This window comes from Heloderma suspectum, chromosome 16 (genome assembly GCF_057233095.1).
Source record: "Heloderma suspectum isolate Gila_16-S chromosome 16, 16-S_ref, whole genome shotgun sequence".
NCBI lineage: Eukaryota > Metazoa > Chordata > Lepidosauria > Squamata > Helodermatidae > Heloderma > Heloderma suspectum.
The window spans coordinates 9,398,069-9,418,740 of NC_139473.1; the positions used below are offsets into that span (position 1 = coordinate 9,398,069).

Sequence of the window (20,672 nt, forward strand, 5' to 3'; positions counted from 1 at the left end):
CAAGTTTAATTTTCCAGGCACTTCTCCTGCAAGTGATCCCCATGCAAATATAATGTTTGAATGTGGAATGCATGTCTACGGAATATGCTCCAACTCTTCTTATTTACCAGGGTCAGTCTCTGATTCTTGGTACCTGTCTGTGGTAAATCACTGAGCCTATTTTTGCCTTTTGGGAATACCATGTCAAAAGGTAATTCGTATGCACTGTGAAGTTGCTCCTCTCCTGGGTTCTGCTCCCATTCCAAGGTCTCGAGAAATTCAATCTCTGAGTGGGGGGTGTACGCAAATACGTCTTGCCTCTGATGCACATGCATGTACAATGCACACGCATGGACGTTAAGGCACCACATATTACACAGCTGGCCATTTTGCATGTTGGGGAGGCTAACTTTGAATGGTGGTTAACTAGCTGCAGGTCAATTGTTGTGTGGGAAATAAGCAGAAGAAATGCCTAAGGCAGCAATCTCTGGTATAAAAATTGCAGCGTTGCAAGCTTGCCCCTACTTTCAGCTGTGGACTGTTGGAGGATATGGCATGGCTTCCCTTCCACTTAACTCTCCAGAGCTGGATCCTGTGTGCGGGTTGGTACTAAAGAGTAACATATTCAGGGCTGAGTCCTCCAATCATCTTTTTTAGCATGCTTGAACTCAATGCTGGTTGACTTCCAATGAACGTCCAACGAGTCTTGTAAATGGTTCTGAACGTGTGCCAGTCCTGGTTCAACCTGGGTCCTCCAATCCACTTTGTGCAAGCTTTTCAAGATGTGCTGAAACACGATTGGGATTTATAATATGTACAGATCCAGGGTACACACACAGCAACATGGGAAAAACAATGGTGAGAATCACCCTTTAGTCCGAACTAGATGTTGCACACAGGTGCATGTAACATTACTTCATGGTTGTATTTATATCGGCGAAATGGCTTCTAGAGTAGGGGTGGGCAACTCTTTTTCCCTTCAGGTGTTTTGGCCTACAACTCCCATCAGCCCTCACCACCGGTTATGCTGGCTACGGCTGATGGGAGTTGTAGGCCACACCTGGGCCACAAGTTGCCTGCCCCTGTTCTAGAAGGACGAAGGCAATTGCAGTTACGGCGGGAGGGAAAGTGTTAACCCTTTCCCTGCTCCAAATTGCTGCTCCCCTCAAAGTGCCCCCTTCTTGTGGGGAAACACATGTTTTGCCTCATCAACACACTTCTGGAACTTCACAAAGGGGAAAAGCTAATGAGGAAGGGGGACTCTGGAGAGAACTGGGTTTCTCCAATCTTGATCCCCTCTCTAGAAGTGGCTGTTCCTACTTAAAAGGGGTCATGGGGAGGGTAACATTACGCAAATCAACACTTTGTTTGGGCCTCACATTTTGCCCTTTCTCAGGGTGCAGTACGAAGACTAACGTTATGGGAATCAGCCCCCCAGTTTCAGTGCCCACCTGTAAAAGGGATTAGGCATTCAGAGCTTTTAGACTGGTGAGAAAACCAGACTCAGAAGAACCTGGGGCCAGGAAAACACAAGCTACAAACTTCCTTCGATCTAAACGAGAAAGAGAGGTCTGAAGCCAATCAGATGGGATCAACGAACACAATAAGGCCACCTGTGTCCCTCCTCCGCCCCCCAGGACCACGCTCCCCACCTCCTTGAAACTGCATCACTTCCAACAACAAAGACAAAATATACAGCTGACTAGATAGTGGTTCTCATCCATATATCCCATCACAGAACATTTCTCGAGGTCAGGCAGATGAAATCATAAATTTATAATACAACATTACTTCAATTTTCCTCTTCATTTGCCGCTGCGATGCCCAGCTCTGCTCTAACGAGTCAAAGCCTGATCTGCACGGGGGGAAATTGGCTGGCTGAATATCAATAGCACATTAACACCATGCCCATGTGGATGCTTCATCAAGCCAAATTATGGGCCGGCCGGCCTAGCCGCCATTTCCCATTTAGCCGCCATTCTCGCCTTGCAATGGGTACTGAGCAATTTATTTGCTTCAGTACTTCTGGCGAATGATCAATCTTGCAGTAATTATCTCTTGTCACTAAACTGAAAAATCAAGGCTTTGCCTCGATTACCTCCCTTGAAGAGAGAACTTCCTACCCATGAAAGTACAGGCCTAAATCAACAATCAAACATGCTTTTCACAACGTAACTTCTTCCCCATTCTTTTCTCCCTGGCATATCAGAGACAGCAGTGCTGGGGCAATCCTGCTCTTCAGTCTGGAGCAAAGCATCTACAGCTGGTTGTGGTCTGACAGAAATGCTGCGGATGTCCTGGAGTCATCACTGGCATTGATCCCTAGGTCATAAAGGCTGGAAAGTGCAGCCTTGAGATCCAACACAATTTCACTGTAAAGCTGGTGTTTTTGCTTGAATTACACTCCTGTTCCTTAGGTCAGTGGATGGGACCAAAGTGTTCTTTTCCCGGCAAGTCCCAGGGCAACCGGTGGTTGGAGCTGGATGTTCTTTCTGGCAGGGAGGGGGAAGTGAGATCCCTGCAACTGCTCCTTCTCTGGTCGATGGATGGGCCAAGCTGGCCTCTCCCTTGGCTTGCACTGAGCATTGTGGGAAATCAAAACAGAAGTGCTCAGTCGCCTGGCTCTGATGCCTGCCACTGCCAATGCCTCCCACTGGTGCTAGCAAGTAGCCTGCCAGGGGGCCCTCTGATATCGGAGTGCAGGGCACCAGAGGGCACCTTGCAAAAGGCCCCTCAAAGCTGGAGTAGGCCATGTGCCAGTCAACACAATGCCTGAGGTAACTGCTGAAGAATGAGCCTTCTGAGGGGAACTCTGGGAAATGTTCTAAAATCAGGGATTGCTTAGCACCTTCCCTGGGGCTACTGAAGTCCTCATGCCATCGGCTCCTGAAGGGACCATCAGTGACCTGAGAGGACTATTGGGGCAGCCTCTCCCCCAGCTTCCCTGGGGCCACTTAAGACTTGTGTGCCCTGAGGGAAGGCAGAAGTGAGGAAGCCCAGCCAGGGGGCTTGGGCCATCAGCTCCTGAAGAGACCTTCAGTCAGCCTGAGAGAAGTATATTCTGACTTTTTGGTGTGTGTGTTTTGGTAACACGTGGGTTGTTTTTTTTTCAATATTTAAAAATCGTAAACTGCCTTGGGTCAAATGAATAAATAAAGGGAGAAGTGGGGGGAACCATGTTCCCAAAATGCTGGGCTTGAGGTGAGAGTGCAAAACATGAAGATGCGTTTCTGAGAAGGGAGGACGCCCTCTGCCAACTCACTCGGAAAGCAGAGGAAGCTCTACAACACGATGGCTGCCATGGGCCACCAAGCTGGCCTCACAATTACTGCCAGCTTTGTCTGCGTACTGACCAATTCATCGTGGCCCTTCCCTGTGTGATTCTGGGCCTGTGTGTGGGCCCAGCAATAGCCCAGGACTGCTCATTTGTAGAAGCAAAGAAAACAATGGTGCTGTCTCTTTGCTGCCACCTTTCCCAGACACACTGCCTCACGCACAGCTGGAGCGATGGGAGAACCAGCAGCTCTGGGAAGGCTGATCAACTCCACCATCACCCCTATGGGGCACCCCTCCCAGACCTTCCTTTCCCAGCTGTGCGAGATGTCAGAGTTCTGAGCGTGAATTTGAGCGTTCAGCGTTTGAAAACTTCCGAAATGTTTGAAAGCACCGGAAAACTCACTCTTCCCGACATCCACCTTAGCCTTCAGATAACAAAGCAGCTCAACCGCCGAGTGCCCGCTCCGTTTCATCGAGGAAAGAATAATTTGCTTGTATTGATTTTGAAATCAAGGATCGGAAGCCTGACATGTTCAGACCCTTTGAAACTTAACAGCTGAGCTAGTTTACCTTTCAATTCACTGCAAAGCTGTTTCCCATAACAAGAATACTCACGGCCTGAGCCTAGGCATGTCTACTTGGACGTACGTCCCACTAACGTCACCAGGAATCACTCCCTAGTCTATGCGCGTAAGAGTGCAGCCTTAATTGCTTAGTAAATGCTATGGCTGTGAGCCACACTGTTTGATACATCATTTGCAGACTTTACCCACGAGAAGGTGAAACTGAGGCGGTGGAAGAGCCATTCTTTCACACAGAAACCATTTATTCCTCTGCTCTGTTTATTTATGTGGCACCATAAATGTGCACCATAATAGGAGAGGGAGCTTCGCTCAGGAGCAGAGCACAGGTAGACGGTCCCAGGTTCAATCCCGGCACCTTCAGTTAGAAGCGTCAGGTGGCAGGTGATGGAGAAGACATCCCCCTCCCCTTCTGCCTGAGACCCTGGAGAGTCCCTGCCAGTCACAGCAATCCACCCAGCTAGATGGACAAGCAGTCTGGTCTGGTATAAGGCAGCTTCCTCTGTTCCAAAGATCCTGGCAAATCTGGCCAAATGCAAGGTTTGCATTTCGTTGAAGGGGTGTGGGGCTGTATTGGGCACACATTGAAAAGAAAAGGACCCCCACATAACCCCATAGTGAAGCAATTGCCTAAGCAGTTATTTGTACTGGAGGAAATCGCTAGTTAACTCAGCCCTGGGGTTACGGAGAAATGGAAATGCATTTGCAGCTATTCCAGGTCCCAAGCTAGCGAAGACTCACATATTCCTTCCACCGACTTGGAAATCAAGTGTTGTCTTGTGGCCTCGCCAAAAAAAAAATCCCTCAGGGCCTATGATCTCCTTATGCAGAAGTGAACCTGGGTTTCCTACATTCACGTCACACCTTACGTTTCTTAAGGTGCAATCCTATGCATGTTTAGACAGAAAAAAAATGTCCTACAATTCCCAGCATTCCCCAGCCAGGTTTTATGCCAGGCTTCTCCAACATGGTGTTCTCTGAATGTGTTGGATGACAACTCCCATAATTCCCCCAGCCTGCCTGGGGAATTTTGGGAGTTGTCATCCAACACATCTGGAGAGCACTGGTTTGGGACAGGCTGTTAAGCTGACCTCAAGAATACATTTTAGATGCTTAAGTGCTCCTCCCTTAAGCGCTTAAGCGGAGGCATAGAACCTATAACCTTGCGTCAGACCAAGAACAGGAGACATTTCTGCTCTGATCTGCTCCTCGTCCCCAGAAGATCAGAACAGAACCTTCTCTTGTTCTTGGCTCAAGCCTCCTTTCTGTTTCTTGCTCTGCAAAAATGTCGACTAAAAGCCATGACTTGAGTGCTTGAACTGGCTTCCACTGGCACCTCAAGGCGGTGGGAGCCTTTGGCATACCGGTCTCAAACTCTCCTTTCTTTTGCTGTCTCGCCAGGAATATCTCCTCTAGAAGAATGACTTTCTTTGAAGGGCACAAGCCTCTTTTATGCATGAGCACAGCCCACATAGATTGAAAGTGTGCACCAATGCAGAGCCAGGGTCTGGCTCCCACAGCCTTATTAAAAAGCCAGCCAGATATTTCCTGGAATTAGAAGTGCCCATCAGGTAGTATTTCAGCGGTCTAGAGGTATAAATTTTACTGGCTGAGCTTTTCGTAGCCCGGAATGGAGCTGGGGAATTCAAAGGGCCAGGTAATGCGTTTAAGACAATTGCAGCTGAGAGGCCTGCCGCTGCACAGGGTCTAACAAAGGGAAGAAAACAGACTTCGGATCAGCAGGTGGTGGCATAGAGGGAAGCACACACTCAAAGAGCTACTTCGAGAATGGGATGTGGATCCATGACTCAAAGAATGTCCTCTGTGTCTCGCTAGGTCCTCCTCTTCTTGAGGGGTTAAGCAAGAAGAATTTGTCTTTTGTTGTGCTACGTGCCTCTACAGTGCTGGAGAGGATGCTTCAGCATCCTAGTGGAGATTTCAGCATGGTTGGACTCTGGAAACTAGGGAATCGAGTTGGCGTCCGTGCATTTCCCTTCTGATTTCATGACTTCGCACAGCTCCAAAGCATGTAGATGCACAACCACAAACTGGCTTGCTTTTCCCTGGGACCAATGTGCCAAATACTTTCTCCTCCAATATGGGCCTTTGTGAATAATTCATGGCAGTAAGACCAGAATGGGATCTGTGAACGCCTAGGGGTCAAACTACATGATACATAAAGGGTGCAATCCTATGCATGTTTAGACAAGAAAAGTGTCCTACAATTTCCAGCATTGCTGGGAGTTGTAGGGAGTTGTATGCTGGGAGTTGTAGGACTTTTTTCTGTCTAAACATGCATAGGATTGCATCCTAAATATATAGCTTGCAGCTAACCTCCTCTTTGATGTCAATGGAGGGTTTTTTTCCTTCACTTTTTTACTCTTACCTGGGGATGGGGAAGGGGATTTCAGAAAGCAAGTGGCTTGGAGGGAAGGTTTAAACCTCCCCTCCCCATGCATAGTGGTCCTGACAAGATTGGGGCCCGCATGCTTACTTTAGAGTAAGAAAGGAGAGGGTCAGGTGCATGCTATGTATTTAACATATCACATAGTTTCAGCCTGAGTGTGACCCCTCCCAACCCAAACCCAAACCATTCAGGCATCAAGTCACATGACCTACAGACCGCTATTTCACTTCTAAAAGGAGAATTTAACTCACACTGGCCCTGCTATCACATAGTCCCTAGAACTACCGCATGACAGCATCTATTAAATGGCCATCAGACACAGAGAGCCTTTCAACACAGGCAAGTTTCCCAAATCATTAGCCTATTGCTTGGTGTCTACCATGTCAATGCCAAATGAGCCATGAGTCTCATATTTGATTGGGGGGGGGTTTGTTTGGTTATATTGTTACGCAACTTAGAATCATAGAATCATAGAACAGTAGCGTTGGAAGGCGCCTATAAGACCATCAAGTCCAACCCCCTGTTCAATGCGGGAATCTAAGTCAAAGCATCCCTGATAGATGGCTGTCCAGCTTCATAAAATCATGGACTAGTAGGGTTGGAAGGGGCCTATAAGACCATCGAGTCTAACCCCCTGCTCAATGCAGGAATCCAAGTCAGAGCATCCCTGACAGATGGCTGTCCAGCTTCATAAAATCATGGAATAGTAGGGTTGGAAGGGGCTTATAAGACCATCGAGTCTAACCCCCTGCTCAATGCAGGAATCCAAGTCAAAGCATCCCTGACAGATGGCTGTCCAGCCTCGTCTTGAATGCCTCCAGCGTGGGAGAGCCCACCACCTCCCCAGGTAATTGGTTCCATTGTATTGTATTGCTCTAACAGTCAGGAAATTTTTCCTGATGCAAAAGTTTAAACTGCTTTGCCATTCCTTCATCCAAGACGTAGACACAAAGCATTGCTCAAGTGGAGCTGGGCTGTACAAGGGTCCAGTGCGAGTCTACCAAGACCTAGCTGGGGGATGCTCCCAACTGAGCAAAAGCTCAGACAGCAAGATCCCCTTGATATCCTGCATGTAAGCTATCTGCAGGTCATGTGGGCAGAAGCAGGGCTCAATCTTTTTGATGTAAATTGCCTCCCCTTTCTATAGGCAACTGCCAGATAAATGCATTGCATCAACATTGTGACTTTTTTGCAACGATTCCCACAGAAGCAACCCTGGAATAGGTCAGAATGGCCATCACTCAGAATGGGTCACATATATCGTTTCTTGAAAGGAAATCCTGGAAACTGACTCCGCTTTTTAATTCAGCATTGAGTTAAGGCAATCATCTTTGACCCAGCTGCATGGATGAGCCTCTCTTCCCCTCAGCAGCATCTGGAGAAGATGCTCTCCGAACCTGGAGACAAAGGCTTTCAGGAGTGTTTTAAATTCTCCTTCGTTTCGTTCTCCTAGAATTAGCAATGGAATAGTGCGTCAAAAGGTCTCGGGATCCTGGCTAAATATCAGACCACATCACAGTCTCCCTATGCTAATTTTGCTTGATGAGTTAATTACACCCTTCTTCTGTTCATGGGTGGGATTCCACTGCTGTGCAGCTGATGGGTCAGGAATGGAAGATTTTGATTGCATGCTGAGAATCCGCTGACAGCCGTTGACCTTGAAGCTGACTTGTTAGAGGCAACTAGGGATACGTGCGCATAATGGACCAGACAGGCTTGGACTTATCTGCTGCAACTTGGCTGTTTTGTAATGATGCCACCACCACAGTAACCAAGACCTGGGAAAGGGGCGGAGGGGGCCAGCGAAGAGCTGGAGCAGTTAATTGAGCATCTGGCCTTCATCATGAATCAATCACTCATTCGGAGCAAGTCAGGATGATTTAAAATCTAATAAGATCACATTACAAGTCACCCAGCAAAAACCAGTGGAACAGAATCAATTTGGGTCTCTTAATGAATCCATGCACTAACAGGCACCTGTGTGGCAAGGAAAGATCTGCCAAAACCCACACAAGTCACTTCCTTTCAACTGAGGGAGGTGCCACCCTGCGGTTGCCATAATCAGCTCAATTTTAATGTCTAAAATAATCCAAGAGCTAACCCAAATACAACTGAGTCATGAACGTGCCCTCAGGGTTAAGCTCGTCTTTATGATTAAGAGTGGTGGATCTTGGCTTTGAACACCCATTCCAATTCTTTGCCATCAGTGTATGTGACACAGAACAACACCAGCAAAAAGGAAACATCTAAGGAAACATCTCCTGGCTTTCGTGGTGGGTGAGGGCCCTCGCACTGGCTATAAAGGCTGTCTGTAGAGTTGGCAGAAGAAGACAGAGAAGCTGCAGATAAGGGAACAATCCAGAAACTTCAGATAGTCCAAAATAGGGCAGCAAGATTGTTATCAGGGACTGGTCAACGAGATCACATTACACCAGGACTTTTCTAGCTGCACTGGCTGCCAGTCCATTTCTGAGCCCAATTCAATGTGCTGGCATTAACATTCAAAGCCCTAAACAACTTGGGGCCAGGTTATATGAAAGATCGCCTCCTCCCATATGTGTCTGCCCAGAAGATTATCCTCAGGGGTCCTTCTCTGGGAGCCCCCACCAAAGGAAGTGAGGGAGATGGCTACCAGGAAGAGGGCCTTTTCTGCTGAGGCCCCCCAGCTGTGGAATGAGTTCCCTAAAGAGGTTCACCTGGTGCTTATGTTGTACTCCCTCCAGTGCCAGGTGAAGAGCTTTTTATTCTCCCAGTATTTTAGCTTCCTAATCTTTTAACTCTGGTGTTTTAAATCTGTATTTTAGATTACTGCGTTGCTGCTAGGTTTTATTCTGGTTGCACTGTTATATTGTGGTTTTAAAACTTTCATATTTTATATTGTTTTATGCTGCACTCTATGGTTTTAATTTTTGTGAACCGCCCAGAGAGCTTTGGCTACTGGGCAGTATAGAAATGATATAAATAAGTAAATGTTATGGAGAAGGAAACTTGGCTCCATACCGCAGAAACCACATTAAAATAAAAGACAAATGAAAAATAAAATAAACTACTAAGTTTGGGGCTAATGAAACAGCGTATTTCACTCTGGGACAGAACGCTAAACTATATCCAGGTCATAGCTTGCAAAGGCCTTTGTCTTTTAACTTTTGGCAGGCCCAGTCTCATCTCTGCTTGTGAGAAGTCTAGACAGTGTCTTTTCTAAGAGAAGACACTTCAAATGGGTAAGCTGAGATTGATAGAGCTGGCTGCATAGGAAGCATGGGGAAGTGAGCCTGATGTGTTCTGAACACCTGTGAGCGAACTCCCTGTGTAGCACATGAAGGAAACATCCATTTTAAACTTGCACCTGGAAGGCAGGATCATAACGTGGTCATTTCAGTTGTGATCCCGCAACATCAAGGGGATTTACTAACACGTTTGGGTTTTCTTTGCACGGTGGCTGGTCAGGCAGAAACATAGTTTGGCAGGAGCATAACTTTCACTAGTGATGACAATCCCTTTGGAACTATTTTTCCCACATTCAAAATTTCAGGAAAGTCAAGCAGACAAATGGGTTGCTGATATGCAGGGTCGAAGCCCGTCGCCAGGCGTTTGTGTATTGCCATTGGCTGCCTGAATGAAAGGACAACTTTTCCCCAATAGTGACTAAGCGCATGTCTTGCATCCAAAACATCCAAGGCTCAATCCCTGGCATCTCCTAGTAGCAATGATGGTGCGGGGAAAACCTCTGGTATGATCTTGGAAAGCTTCTGCTCGTCCGAGTAGGTAACACTGCACTAGATGGATGAATAGTCTGGCTCAAGGCAGCGTTCTACACTTATTCCACTCTTCCAAAAGGGGGAAGCCATAATGGCCACCCATATGGGAAATCCCACTGAGCTAAGTGTAAGCCCAGAGGACTTTAAATGGTAACGGCCTACAGAACGCCAATGTCAAGACAGAACGGCCACTGTAAGGGAGTGTCTTTTGGGGAAGGACCAGGACTTTCCCCGTACAAGGAAATGCCCAGAATTGGCTAGAACCACTTTCTGAGGATCACACAGAAGTGCAGGAGTTGCCGAGGAACTAAATCAATGATACGAAGCAAAAAGGGGAGAGGAGAAACCATGGGAGATTTCTGGGGAAAGGAAAAAAACGTTAGTGGTGGATAAGTTGCATCTTAGGTGGGCAGACAGCCTTCCCCATGTTATTTATTTACATAATACACACACACGCCAAGCAGTTGTCAGGTAATGTAGGAGGGACAGAGCAGAAACAAATGAGAGCCAATTATAACTAAGATGACCTGCCACGCAAATAGAATTTCACCATTAAATACCATTTTTCCTGTTTAATTAGTGCTTTCTGGATACAATGGTCTGGATTCAAATACCGTCCTCTCTCCTTGGAACTTCTAATTATTGCTACAACCTACGCTGTTATGCTTCTCCCTGGGCTTTCTCCATCTTGCATGCCATTTAAAGCCACAAAGATTTTTAATTATCTATGCTGAACTGTCAAAGATACCTTTACGAATGTGTGACTCAATTCTTCGTCTTTTAAAAAAGGGAGAAGTGAACATTTTTAACTATAATTTGGGCGGGGGGGGGGCTTGTGAATGTAAAACGGCCTTTTGGAAACATCAATTTAAATGCAAATTTTGATATTCCAAAGGGTGGATGAGTATGCGTTTGTCTTTTAAACACAGTAAGGATTATTGGGCTCCATGGTCCATATCGTTGTGCCTTGCACAAGTCAGGCAGCTTTTGAACCTCTTGAGTCTCATTATATGTACCAAAAAGAGAGGTATATTCTTACTAATAGTACAGCAATTGCATATAATAATTCAGGCATCTTGGAATATGTACAGAAAACATAAATACATTCTTGCCAGTTGTTCATCTATTGCACACTTACCTAACATTCCCATCCCTAGCATAAAAGCATCCATGGTATATGGTAATCCACGAGCCCTTCCTCTTGTCCCTGGTGGAAACATCACTTCTTTAGGTTGTGCTTTCTTACATTCCACCTATTAAGCAGAAACACGTACGAATGAGATGCAAATGAATTCATGTAAAATGTCAAATGCTGAACTGATCTGGTTAAGTTGTGGGGAAGGGGGGAATTATTTTTAGCACTGCTCCTCCATAAAACGTGAACTTTAAAAATAGGACAGCAGTGTTAAAGTGGTTTTCAAAGGGTAAATATGTGTAATGTGACTTGAAAAGGTGTACTGTACAAACCCAGTGGAGGCAGAGAGAATAAGTGTGGATAAACCACACCACAAAGAAGCTATCGTCATAACCCATAAGGAAGGCCACATTGACATTCAGAGTGTCTCTAAACGATCGTTGTTTTGTGAAGTAAGATACAAGCAACTTTCTCTCAGGTAGCAGTACTCCAACGACTATTATATTTATCATTTCTAATGTCATATGGAGGGTGACTGCAAAAATATAACAAGCATCTCCTATAATACCTGTAATATTAAGAAAAAGTGCTACAACTCCACTTCCCAGGTTTACATTGTTTCGTGACTGCTTATAGAGTTCATTGCTGGATGAGCATTCTGCTGCTTAAACGCTCATATGCACAAGTGCTCATGTAGACACAGAAAACCAAACGCAATGAACCAGCAGCAAGGTTACCTTATCTCCCCACGCACACACCCACCAACAACATCCTGCTGTCTCCTCAGTTGTGTTGACTGATTATCTGGATACGTTCGTACTTTGAAAGTACTTTGGCTATTATGGAGAAGTTGAAGGATAATTCCCAACACAACCCCACCCCACTACAAGCAATAAATAGTAACTGTCTATTGGCAAATATTACCAAAAGTTTTATTTTGCACAGGAGGAAAAATCCTACCTCTGCAGAAGAGGGGATGTTTGCACAATGTACTGAGAAACGGTTATTCTCTCTACCTTTTGAAGCTTAATACCATTTTCATCACATTACAAGCTTCTGGCTGTAATAACCTTTGAGGAGTGCAGAAAATCAACCCCAACCGAGGGAAAATGGAAAGGTACAAGGTTGAACTGAGAACTATTTCTAGCTGCATACACTATGTGAGATGTTGGGAGGGAAAAGGTGTCTCTGTGTGATCCGGGGAGCAAAGCTGGGGGCTGGCTTGGGTTGGCGCCCTGTTCCTGGTTCTTGTAAAATTAGGTGTGCTGGCAATCAGGGGCAAACTGGAAAACAGAACATGTATGCTGCCTGAACCTTTCTTCTCTTTAAAAACCCACTTTCAGCCACTTAGGACCAAATTATAAGACGTGTGAAATGCACAGCAGTAGCAGGATGTGTGCGTGTGGTCAGCATCAGGATTGTTGCTGTGCTGAGAAAGACCCCCCCCCCAATTATTTGGCACAGGAGGGAAGTTGCTCTTGATGGCAATAACAGCTGCCCCTCTGTGGCTTCCAGTGGGGCAGTGATTTTTGCTGGGACCTCAGTGCATGGGAAGAACTAACCACACCTCCTTCCACTCCCACCCTGATTGTCCACCCTCTCACCTTATCATCGAGTTTGTCCCCTAGAAGCAAACAGAGCTGTCAAAATATTTGTCTTCAGTCCCCTCTCAGCAGCTCTAGTAGACCACTAAGTACAAAGGTGAACGTAAATATCCTCATTTCCCATCCAGCTCCTAATCTATGAACTGAAATATATTGAGCTGTGCTGGCGTTTCAGCCTGTTTGCCATCCGTGCCTTTCAACACAGATGCTCCTTCCCTGGAGTTGTGGGGTGGGAGAAAGGCCATTCATACCTGTCCAAGGCATTCTCCCACCTTGCTAGTGGAACGACCCTTCTAAAACTGTTTCTCAATATGGGGCAGGTACATCTAGCCTGAGGAACCTACTTGCATCTGTTCTCAGCTTGGTTACAATGGGACCGTAGAATCAGGACCACAATGGTGAACCTATTGAGCAGGAATGTACTGATGTGTGGCATGATGCAATGAGTAGATTCTGGTCCGGCTTCCAGCCTAATCCACAGAACGGATGGAGGGGCCGAGATGCTGGACCTTAAAGGGTGTCAGGTCAGCACCCTACTAATGAAAACAACCAAATCCCCACTCAGCCAGAACAGGCTGTTTTTGTCTTTGCCCAAAAGGTATCTCAGAGCAGCCCTGTTTGATCACAGCAGTTGTCCATCTAGCCCAGCATTCTGTTTCCCATAGTGGCCAACCAGTTATCTCTGGGAAGCAGAAAGGCCACACTTGTCCCCGTTGCTTGCCTCCATCTGCTGGTCAGAGGTAGATTGCCCCGAACATGGAAGTTCTATTTCTAAATATCACAGCTTGTAAGGACATAAGGACAGCCTTGCTGGGTCAAGACCAAAATTCCATCTAGCAGCCCAGCATCATGGCCTTTGGAAACATGAGAAGCAGCAGGGCCTGGTGGAAACAGCCAATCACTAGCTCGGCGGAGTGCTAAAGTTACCTGAGGTCATCAAAGGCTTCTTTGAGACACGCTAGCAAAATACCTGTCATTACGAAGGGCAGGATGTGTGTGGACAATGTGCCTGAATTTTATAGGGACTCCTGTGGATGCAGAGAGAGACATACAGACCCCCCCTCCATGGGGGTCGCTGTCAGTGTGGGTCAGGCCACCCACTCATCAGGGGAAGTGGGTGGGCTTTGCTCCCACTGCAAAGCTATACTGGGAGCTATGCTTTATCATTCCCCATAGGAGTGTGAACTGAAGCCATTCAATTATATGGGAGAAAGTAGAGAGGTGCACTCAGGGACAATGTCTGGGTAGGGATACACTTGTCCCCTGCTCTGCTGAATGTAACATCTGAACCTCTCACCTTTGTCAAGGATTGCAGCCTGTTCGCTTTGTCCCACAGAGTTCAATGGGAGCCACTGAGCACACAGCTAGTTCCAGTCTACACAGCCCCATAGCTACATTTCTATACCCCCACCTCCCCATCTGCAAGGCCCCAGCCTGCATTTGCTTTCTCCTGGGTCACACGATGGCACATGACAGAACTCTCGAGGACTGGCTTTTTAACATAGAGAGAACCGGTGGGGCCTGCCACAAAATGTGGAGTGCTCCTGTTCAAGAAAGGAAACTTTCAAGAAAGCCCATTCCATCCCCCTTCCCAGTGGAGGCTGGTGGCTCCGAGGTCAATGGGGCAGTGAATGCGCTCCGGGTTTCAGCCAGAACCGGTCAGAACTCTAAAGGAGTCCCTTAGACTCTAAAGACCTTTAGAGTTCTGGCCAGTTCTGACTGAAACCCAGAGCAGATTCTCCGCCCCACTGACCTCAGAGCCACCAGCCTCAATGACCCCTTCCTACTGGTTTTCTAGCCCTCCCACTCCCAACAGACAAGTCAGCATTCTCTAGCTACTGAAGTTGGACAGCCACCTGTCAGGGATGCTTTGACTTGGGATTCCTGCATTGAGCAGGGGGTTGGACTCAATGGGTTTATAGGCGCCTTCCAACCCTACTATTCTATGATTCTATGAAGCTGGACAGACACCTGTCAGGTATGCTTTGACTTGGATTCCTGCATTGAGCAGGGGGTTGGACTCAATGGGTTTATAGGCACCTTCCAACCCTACTATTCTATGATTCTATGAAGCTGGACAGCCACCTGTCAGGGATGCTTTGACTTGGATTCCTGCATTGAGCAGGGGGTTGGACTCGATGGGCTTATAGGCACCTTCCAACCCTACTGTTCTATGATTCTATGAAGCTGGACAGCCACCTGTCAGGGATGCTTTGACTTGGATTCCTGCATTGAGCAGGGGGTTGGACTCGATGGGCTTACAGGCACCTTCCAACCCTACTGTTCTATGATTCTATGAAGCTGGACAGCCACCTGTCAGGGATGCTTTGACTTGGATTCCTGCATTGAGCAGGGGGTTGGACTCGATGGGCTTATAGGCACCTTCCAACCCTACTATTCTATGATTCTATGAAGCTGGACAGCCACCTGTCAGGGATGCTTTGACTTGGATTCCTGCATTGAGCAGGGGGTTGGACTCAATGGGTTTATAGGCGCCTTCCAACCCTACTATTCTATGATTCTATGAACATGAGCTGTCCTCACCAGGCTGTTTTTCCTGGCAGGGGTTGACCCCTTGGTTCCCACCCACAAAAGATTGTTGCTTCTTCTGCAAATCTTGGGCTCCTCACAATCATGCTAGCCTTTCCCTCTAGTGAGAAAAAGGGCTGGATGCACCTGATCTCGTCTGATCTCGGAAGCTAAGCAGGGTCAGCCCTGGTTAGCACTTGGATGGGAGACCGCCTGGGAATCAGGCTTCCTGCACTGAGCGGGGGGTTGGACTCGATGGTCTTGCAGGCCCCTTCCAACCCTATGATTCTATTCTCAATAGCCCTTTTTTGGCTACAGAGCTGTCATAGCTCAGCACCCAAATTCGCAATGAGTATATTTGGGAACATAAATGCTTCTGCAAACACATCCCAATTCACCAAGATCTCAAGAAGAAGATCTTAAAGATCTCTTCCCCCACAGAGATCGGTTTTGCTTTGAGCACTGCGTGTGTGTGAGCTTGGCCACCAGAATGAGGAAGGAGAAGTGGGCGTTCTCTGGAGGTGCAAAACAGGTAATTATATGAGGCAGAACTGGGAATGTAGGATAATGCTGCTAACTGGCTCTATTTCTAATAGCCCTATCAGTAACAGTGTATCCATTGTCTTATGGTAACCAACCGCCTGTTCCTAGGCAACCCGTCAGCGAAAATTTCAGGTTTGTGCAATTTTCATTTAGGTAACGTAAAGGTTAACTGACTGTAAATGGGAGTATTTTAAACAAAACCACCCACTCTCTCCCCCACCCCCACTGCTACAAAACCTCACGGCGTATCTTATTTATTCAGCTTGCAATATTTCACTGAGAAATAAAGCTTCCATTCTGCCAACAAACTTGTCAAAACACTGGTTTCTCAGAAACCGCTCTGCCAGAAACCTAGGCACGTCAGAATGAAGCCGCTCTGAGCTCCACCAACGGCCATGTTTTGCCAAATAAATACACAGGTGAGAAGAGCAAGGCAGTTCCATTTAGCTGTCAAGGACAGACCTATCTTCCAGAGGCAAGGCGCGTTGGCTTGCGCAGGAGAACCTGTGGGCAGAAAAAACGTATCATTCTGGTGCAGTGGCCAGACGTGGACTGGGTTCAAATCCACATTCCGCTGGGAAGCTCACTGTCTCTCATTTAACTGACCCCACAGAGTCATTGTGAGGTTATATTAAAAAAAAAAAGAGCGGGGGATTGAAGCTTCCCTGAGCATCTCAAAGGAAAGGCGGGATTTTAAAAATGCAAAAATAAATAAATAAAAATAAATAAAAAGGTTCTGTGTAAAGCCGGTTAGATTTGCACCAGGGGCCCTCAGCAAACCCCCTGCCCTGGGCACCCCTCAGTGTAATGGGGAAGACCCACTATACAGCATGGCACAGCAGCAGACCTTTTTTCCCTTTGAAGCTGCTGAAAGGCACGGCAGAGGTTCCTCTGAGCAGAAACCTCTTGGCATCCACCATTTGTCTCTCCCACAATGCCTCGGGCATAGCGTCTATTTCCATGTGTCTGGCTGCGGAATTTAGGGAGAAACAAAATGGCAGCTGCCACAATCACGGTGGCCCCCATAGTTTTCTCCAGCAATGCCCTGGACTGGGGTAACATCCAGAACATTGTGAAAAACAAAATGGCACCTGCCAGCTGAATTTTGGCTGCCAGGGCCCAACCCTTCCTGGGGACTGGAGGCTGAGAGGTGGCAAGCATCGCTGTGGTGGGCCCAGGGCGACTGTCCAAAGATGCAGCCTGGAGATGCCAGGCCTGGCCAGTTCCAGGCTGTTGACGTCCTCTCTGGCACCTGAAGCTAAGCTTTTCCCAAACACTCTTTCCTTTGAGTGTTTTAAAGAGGAATGTTTAGAGTAGCCAGTCAAATTTGTTTTCTGCAAAGCAAATTATGCTGGAGCAATCAGCGGAAGTGTATCCATTCACACCTCGGAGCTGTCTTCCTCTGCACACACCCCCTCCGCTTGTGTGTCATGGGGTCACCACTTACAGCTCACAGGCATTTCTATTTCAATGGCGCAGCCTAATATAAAAACAACCTCGCTTGCCTAGACGGGCAACTAAAGGGAAAATGAAGTTTGGATTAGCATTGTTAAAACAGCAAACTAAACAATTAGCTTCTGCAACCACAAAAAGGAGCTATTGCTGGTATCCAACAGACAAGCTTAATTTATGATGTTTGTGGCAAAGTGGATGACCCAACGGGAATGCCAGTAAGCCAGGAAAGAAGTTTTAGGTGGGGTTAAAAAAAAAGAAAACTCATATGCTGTAAAAAGCCATCTTTTAAGTTCTCATAAAAAAGCTGGTCTGGTTCCCCCAAGATAATCAGAAAGGAGTAAGCACCCCTCCCCCTTAGTCAAGGCAGCAAGCCTTTATTTGGGGGGCAGACTTAGTTCTTGCCCAAGAAGCAGGACTGGAACCTTGGGGCCGAAACGTCTTTCATTTGTCAAGTCGGCACCCGGCACAGGTGCTGAGTCATGCAAGCCGTCCTCTCGGCAATCTAGCGAGCCTCTCAGCGCTCTGCAAGTCTGAGCCTGGATGGATCACATTTAAGAACGGGACATGATTAAACACCCTCCTCCGCGTACGCAGATTTCAGAGCACTTTAATAATGCACGGGTGTGCATCATTAGAGGTTCTTTTAATCTAGTGGAAGGCTGAGGCAGGAAGCGGCTTGCCCAAGTGGCAGAACTGAAAATCCAACTTCTACAACTCATTTTTTTTCCAAGTGACACCAGTCTATGCATCTTGTCATTGGGTTCTATGACTCATTTATTTATTTATTTACAGCATTTTTACCTGACCCTTTAGCAAAAAAGGCTCCCAGAGTGGCTTACAAATATCAGCAGTAAGGCAGTCCCTGCCCTCAGTCTTACAATGTAAAAGGTACACAAGGGAAAAAGGATGGGGCAATGCAGGGAGGGATGTGTGAGAATTTCATTTCTGTTTGCAAATCATGTCCCATTTGAAATCCCGAGTGCGAACACGAGCAGGAGCGCTTTTTCCCAAAAAAATGCTTTCGATTTCCTGAATTTGTGATCATATTCAAAAAATTTTTGTTTTTTTTAAGGCGCACTTTGAAATGCACATTTTCACACTTTAGTCAATGGGGGGAAAGGGCGCGCTTTTGAAAAATGTACAGAAAATGCTCACTTTCCCTGTTCGAATAGGCCAAAAAACAGGCTGAAAACAAAAAGGGGGGTGAACCGAAATGAGCTCCAAAGTAATTTTTGGAGAATTTAGGTGAGCTTGAAAATTGCTGCTTCTCCCTAGACGTAGATTGCAGGCATGTCTTTACATCCGGAGAGGCACTGCCCCCTCCACTGGGTCTCTGAGACAGGCCATGCAGAAGGAACCAAGTCCCTTTCTTTCCTCTGGTGGCTTCCTTAGCCTGCTTCTTCACACAAGAATGAAGGGGGGGGGGTGGAGAGAAAAATTGAGGAGCAAGGCTGGCCCTGGAAAAAGAACCCCTCTGACCTGTCTTTTGGTCATGCTAGAGCATGACCAGAGGATGCTAGGGCACAGATATGCATATAGCACACTCTGCCCAAAGAGTTTTACTGTGTTTCATTCAGCTTAGGTTGTTGACTGCTTCCTATTTCTACTGCACAGATTTGAAAACTGACACGTAAGGATTTTCTACAAAACTGACTCTCAATTATGAACAGGAAATAGCCCTGGAAATTCATCCCACACTTGAATTCATCCTAGAAAAGTATGGATCCTTTAAAAAGGCAGAAGCTATTTTGTATTGGACCCAAATGCTCAGTCTGATATGCAATGGGTATTTTGTTTGCATCGAGACATGTCTCACTTCGCCTTTCCCACTAGTTCCACCCGTCAAAGCTTGAAGTCTCCTTTGCATGTGGAATATTCTTCTACTCTAAAACTTCTTTTGTTAGGCAGATTTAAGCCTATGGCCAAAACCGAATTGCAGCTAAAATGTTATGTTTTTGTTTAAGTCTGGGGGCAAAAATATTCTTGGGCAAGGAGGGTTCAGCAGCACAGACAAGTCTGAAGTGAATTGAAAGGGAAGAGGGGTATTTTGTGGCCAGAGTTACAAAAAGAACTGATGTCCCACTAGTCTTCAGGGTGGCCTGACTCACCAAAAAGTTTCAGTAAACTATGGCAACCAAGGTCAGGGACTACAAGGGATAGAACCAGGAAACCATGACTCTGAGCATGGCTGCCCTCTTTGGCAGGGCTGGCTCAAGACATTTTGCTGCCTTAGGCAAAAAACCAGTCAACTAGAGTGGCAGTGAATCTGTCTTCAACACTGGTGACGGGACAGCTTCCTCTACTGCACTTGAAAGCAGCAGGATACCTTACGGGGTGCAAAGGCCTGTTTGCGGCTATACAGCTTGGAGCATCTTCTTGGTAAAGGATTCTGATGCACAGGAGTGACTCTGCCCACTCAGGCTGGGCAGTGGCTCTCCTCACCAGTAGGGCTATAAAAGCTTCCTGTTCAGGCTGTGGTCTTTCTTGGCTCTTGGCTTAACTTCCCAACTCCAACCCCTGACTTGACCTCTCAGCTCTGACTCCTTGTTCCGGCTGACCTTTGAATGTTCTTTAAAATGGAGAGCAGAGATTTGCAAGAATCCAAAGTTTAGCCCTTGTGGAAGTTAGTCCAGTTTTATCTCTGTGGCCACATTTACGCCCTTGGAGCATCTCCAAGTAAGTCGTGATTGCTGGCTGCAAAAAGGCACTGCCTTGGAGCAAGGCAGTGCAATCCTAAGTATGTTTACTCCAAAGTAAATCCCACTGGGTTCAGTGGGACTTACTCTCCAATACGTGTGTCTATGATTACAACCTTTAGCTGCCATTCTGCTCCCACCTATAGACATTTATTTATTTGTTCCATTTATGTCCCGCCTTTTTTCTGCCTTAAGGAACCCAAGGCGGCACACGTAATCCTCCTTCTCCTCCATTTTATCCTGACAACAACCCTGTCAGGTGGGATGGGCTGAGAGTCTGCGACTGACCCAAAGTCACCCAGTGAGCTTCCATGGCCGAGCAGGGACTAGAACCCAGATCTCCCAGCTCCCAGTCCAACACTCTAGCCACTACACCACGCTGGCTCTCATGTGACAGGTACCTGGCTGCAAAATGGCAGTCAAACATTCTGCCCTGTGCCTGCTGCTTCATTGCTTTCTTCATGGCCAGCATCAAAGACTGGCATGGCCAGGCACCTGCCAAAGGCCCACACCTCGTCAGGACCCCCCTCAAGCTGCTTCTCCTCTTTGGCATTGCAACCTGCTTGATCGAACGCCTATCGCTCTGGCCCAGGGGGAGCCAGGAGGCAAGCAAGCAAACCAAAGCAGTGAGGAGAAGTAGTGTTAGCTGGATTTGGGAGACCGCCTGGGAATCAGGCTTCCTGCACTGAGCAGGGGGTTGGACTCGATG

At 47.0% G+C, this 20,672-nt stretch overlaps 1 protein-coding gene and 1 long non-coding RNA gene across 9 annotated transcripts in view; one reads left to right on the forward strand and one right to left on the reverse strand.

Moving 5' to 3' along the window:
- Nucleotides 1–20,672, reverse strand: part of MSI2 (musashi RNA binding protein 2) — a 546,823-nt gene that overhangs the window by 98,839 nt on the left and 427,312 nt on the right. For all 8 annotated transcript variants that reach the window (XM_084822450.1, XM_084822448.1, XM_084822454.1 and 5 more), the window contains one exon: nucleotides 11,140–11,254. In XM_084822450.1, coding sequence (XP_084678576.1) covers nucleotides 11,140–11,254 — 115 coding nt within the window. The remainder of the gene's footprint in view (nucleotides 1–11,139; nucleotides 11,255–20,672) is intronic.
- LOC146334944 (uncharacterized) overlaps nucleotides 1–20,672 on the forward strand; it is a 68,132-nt gene that overhangs the window by 11,714 nt on the left and 35,746 nt on the right. The gene's annotated exons all lie outside the window — the stretch shown is intronic.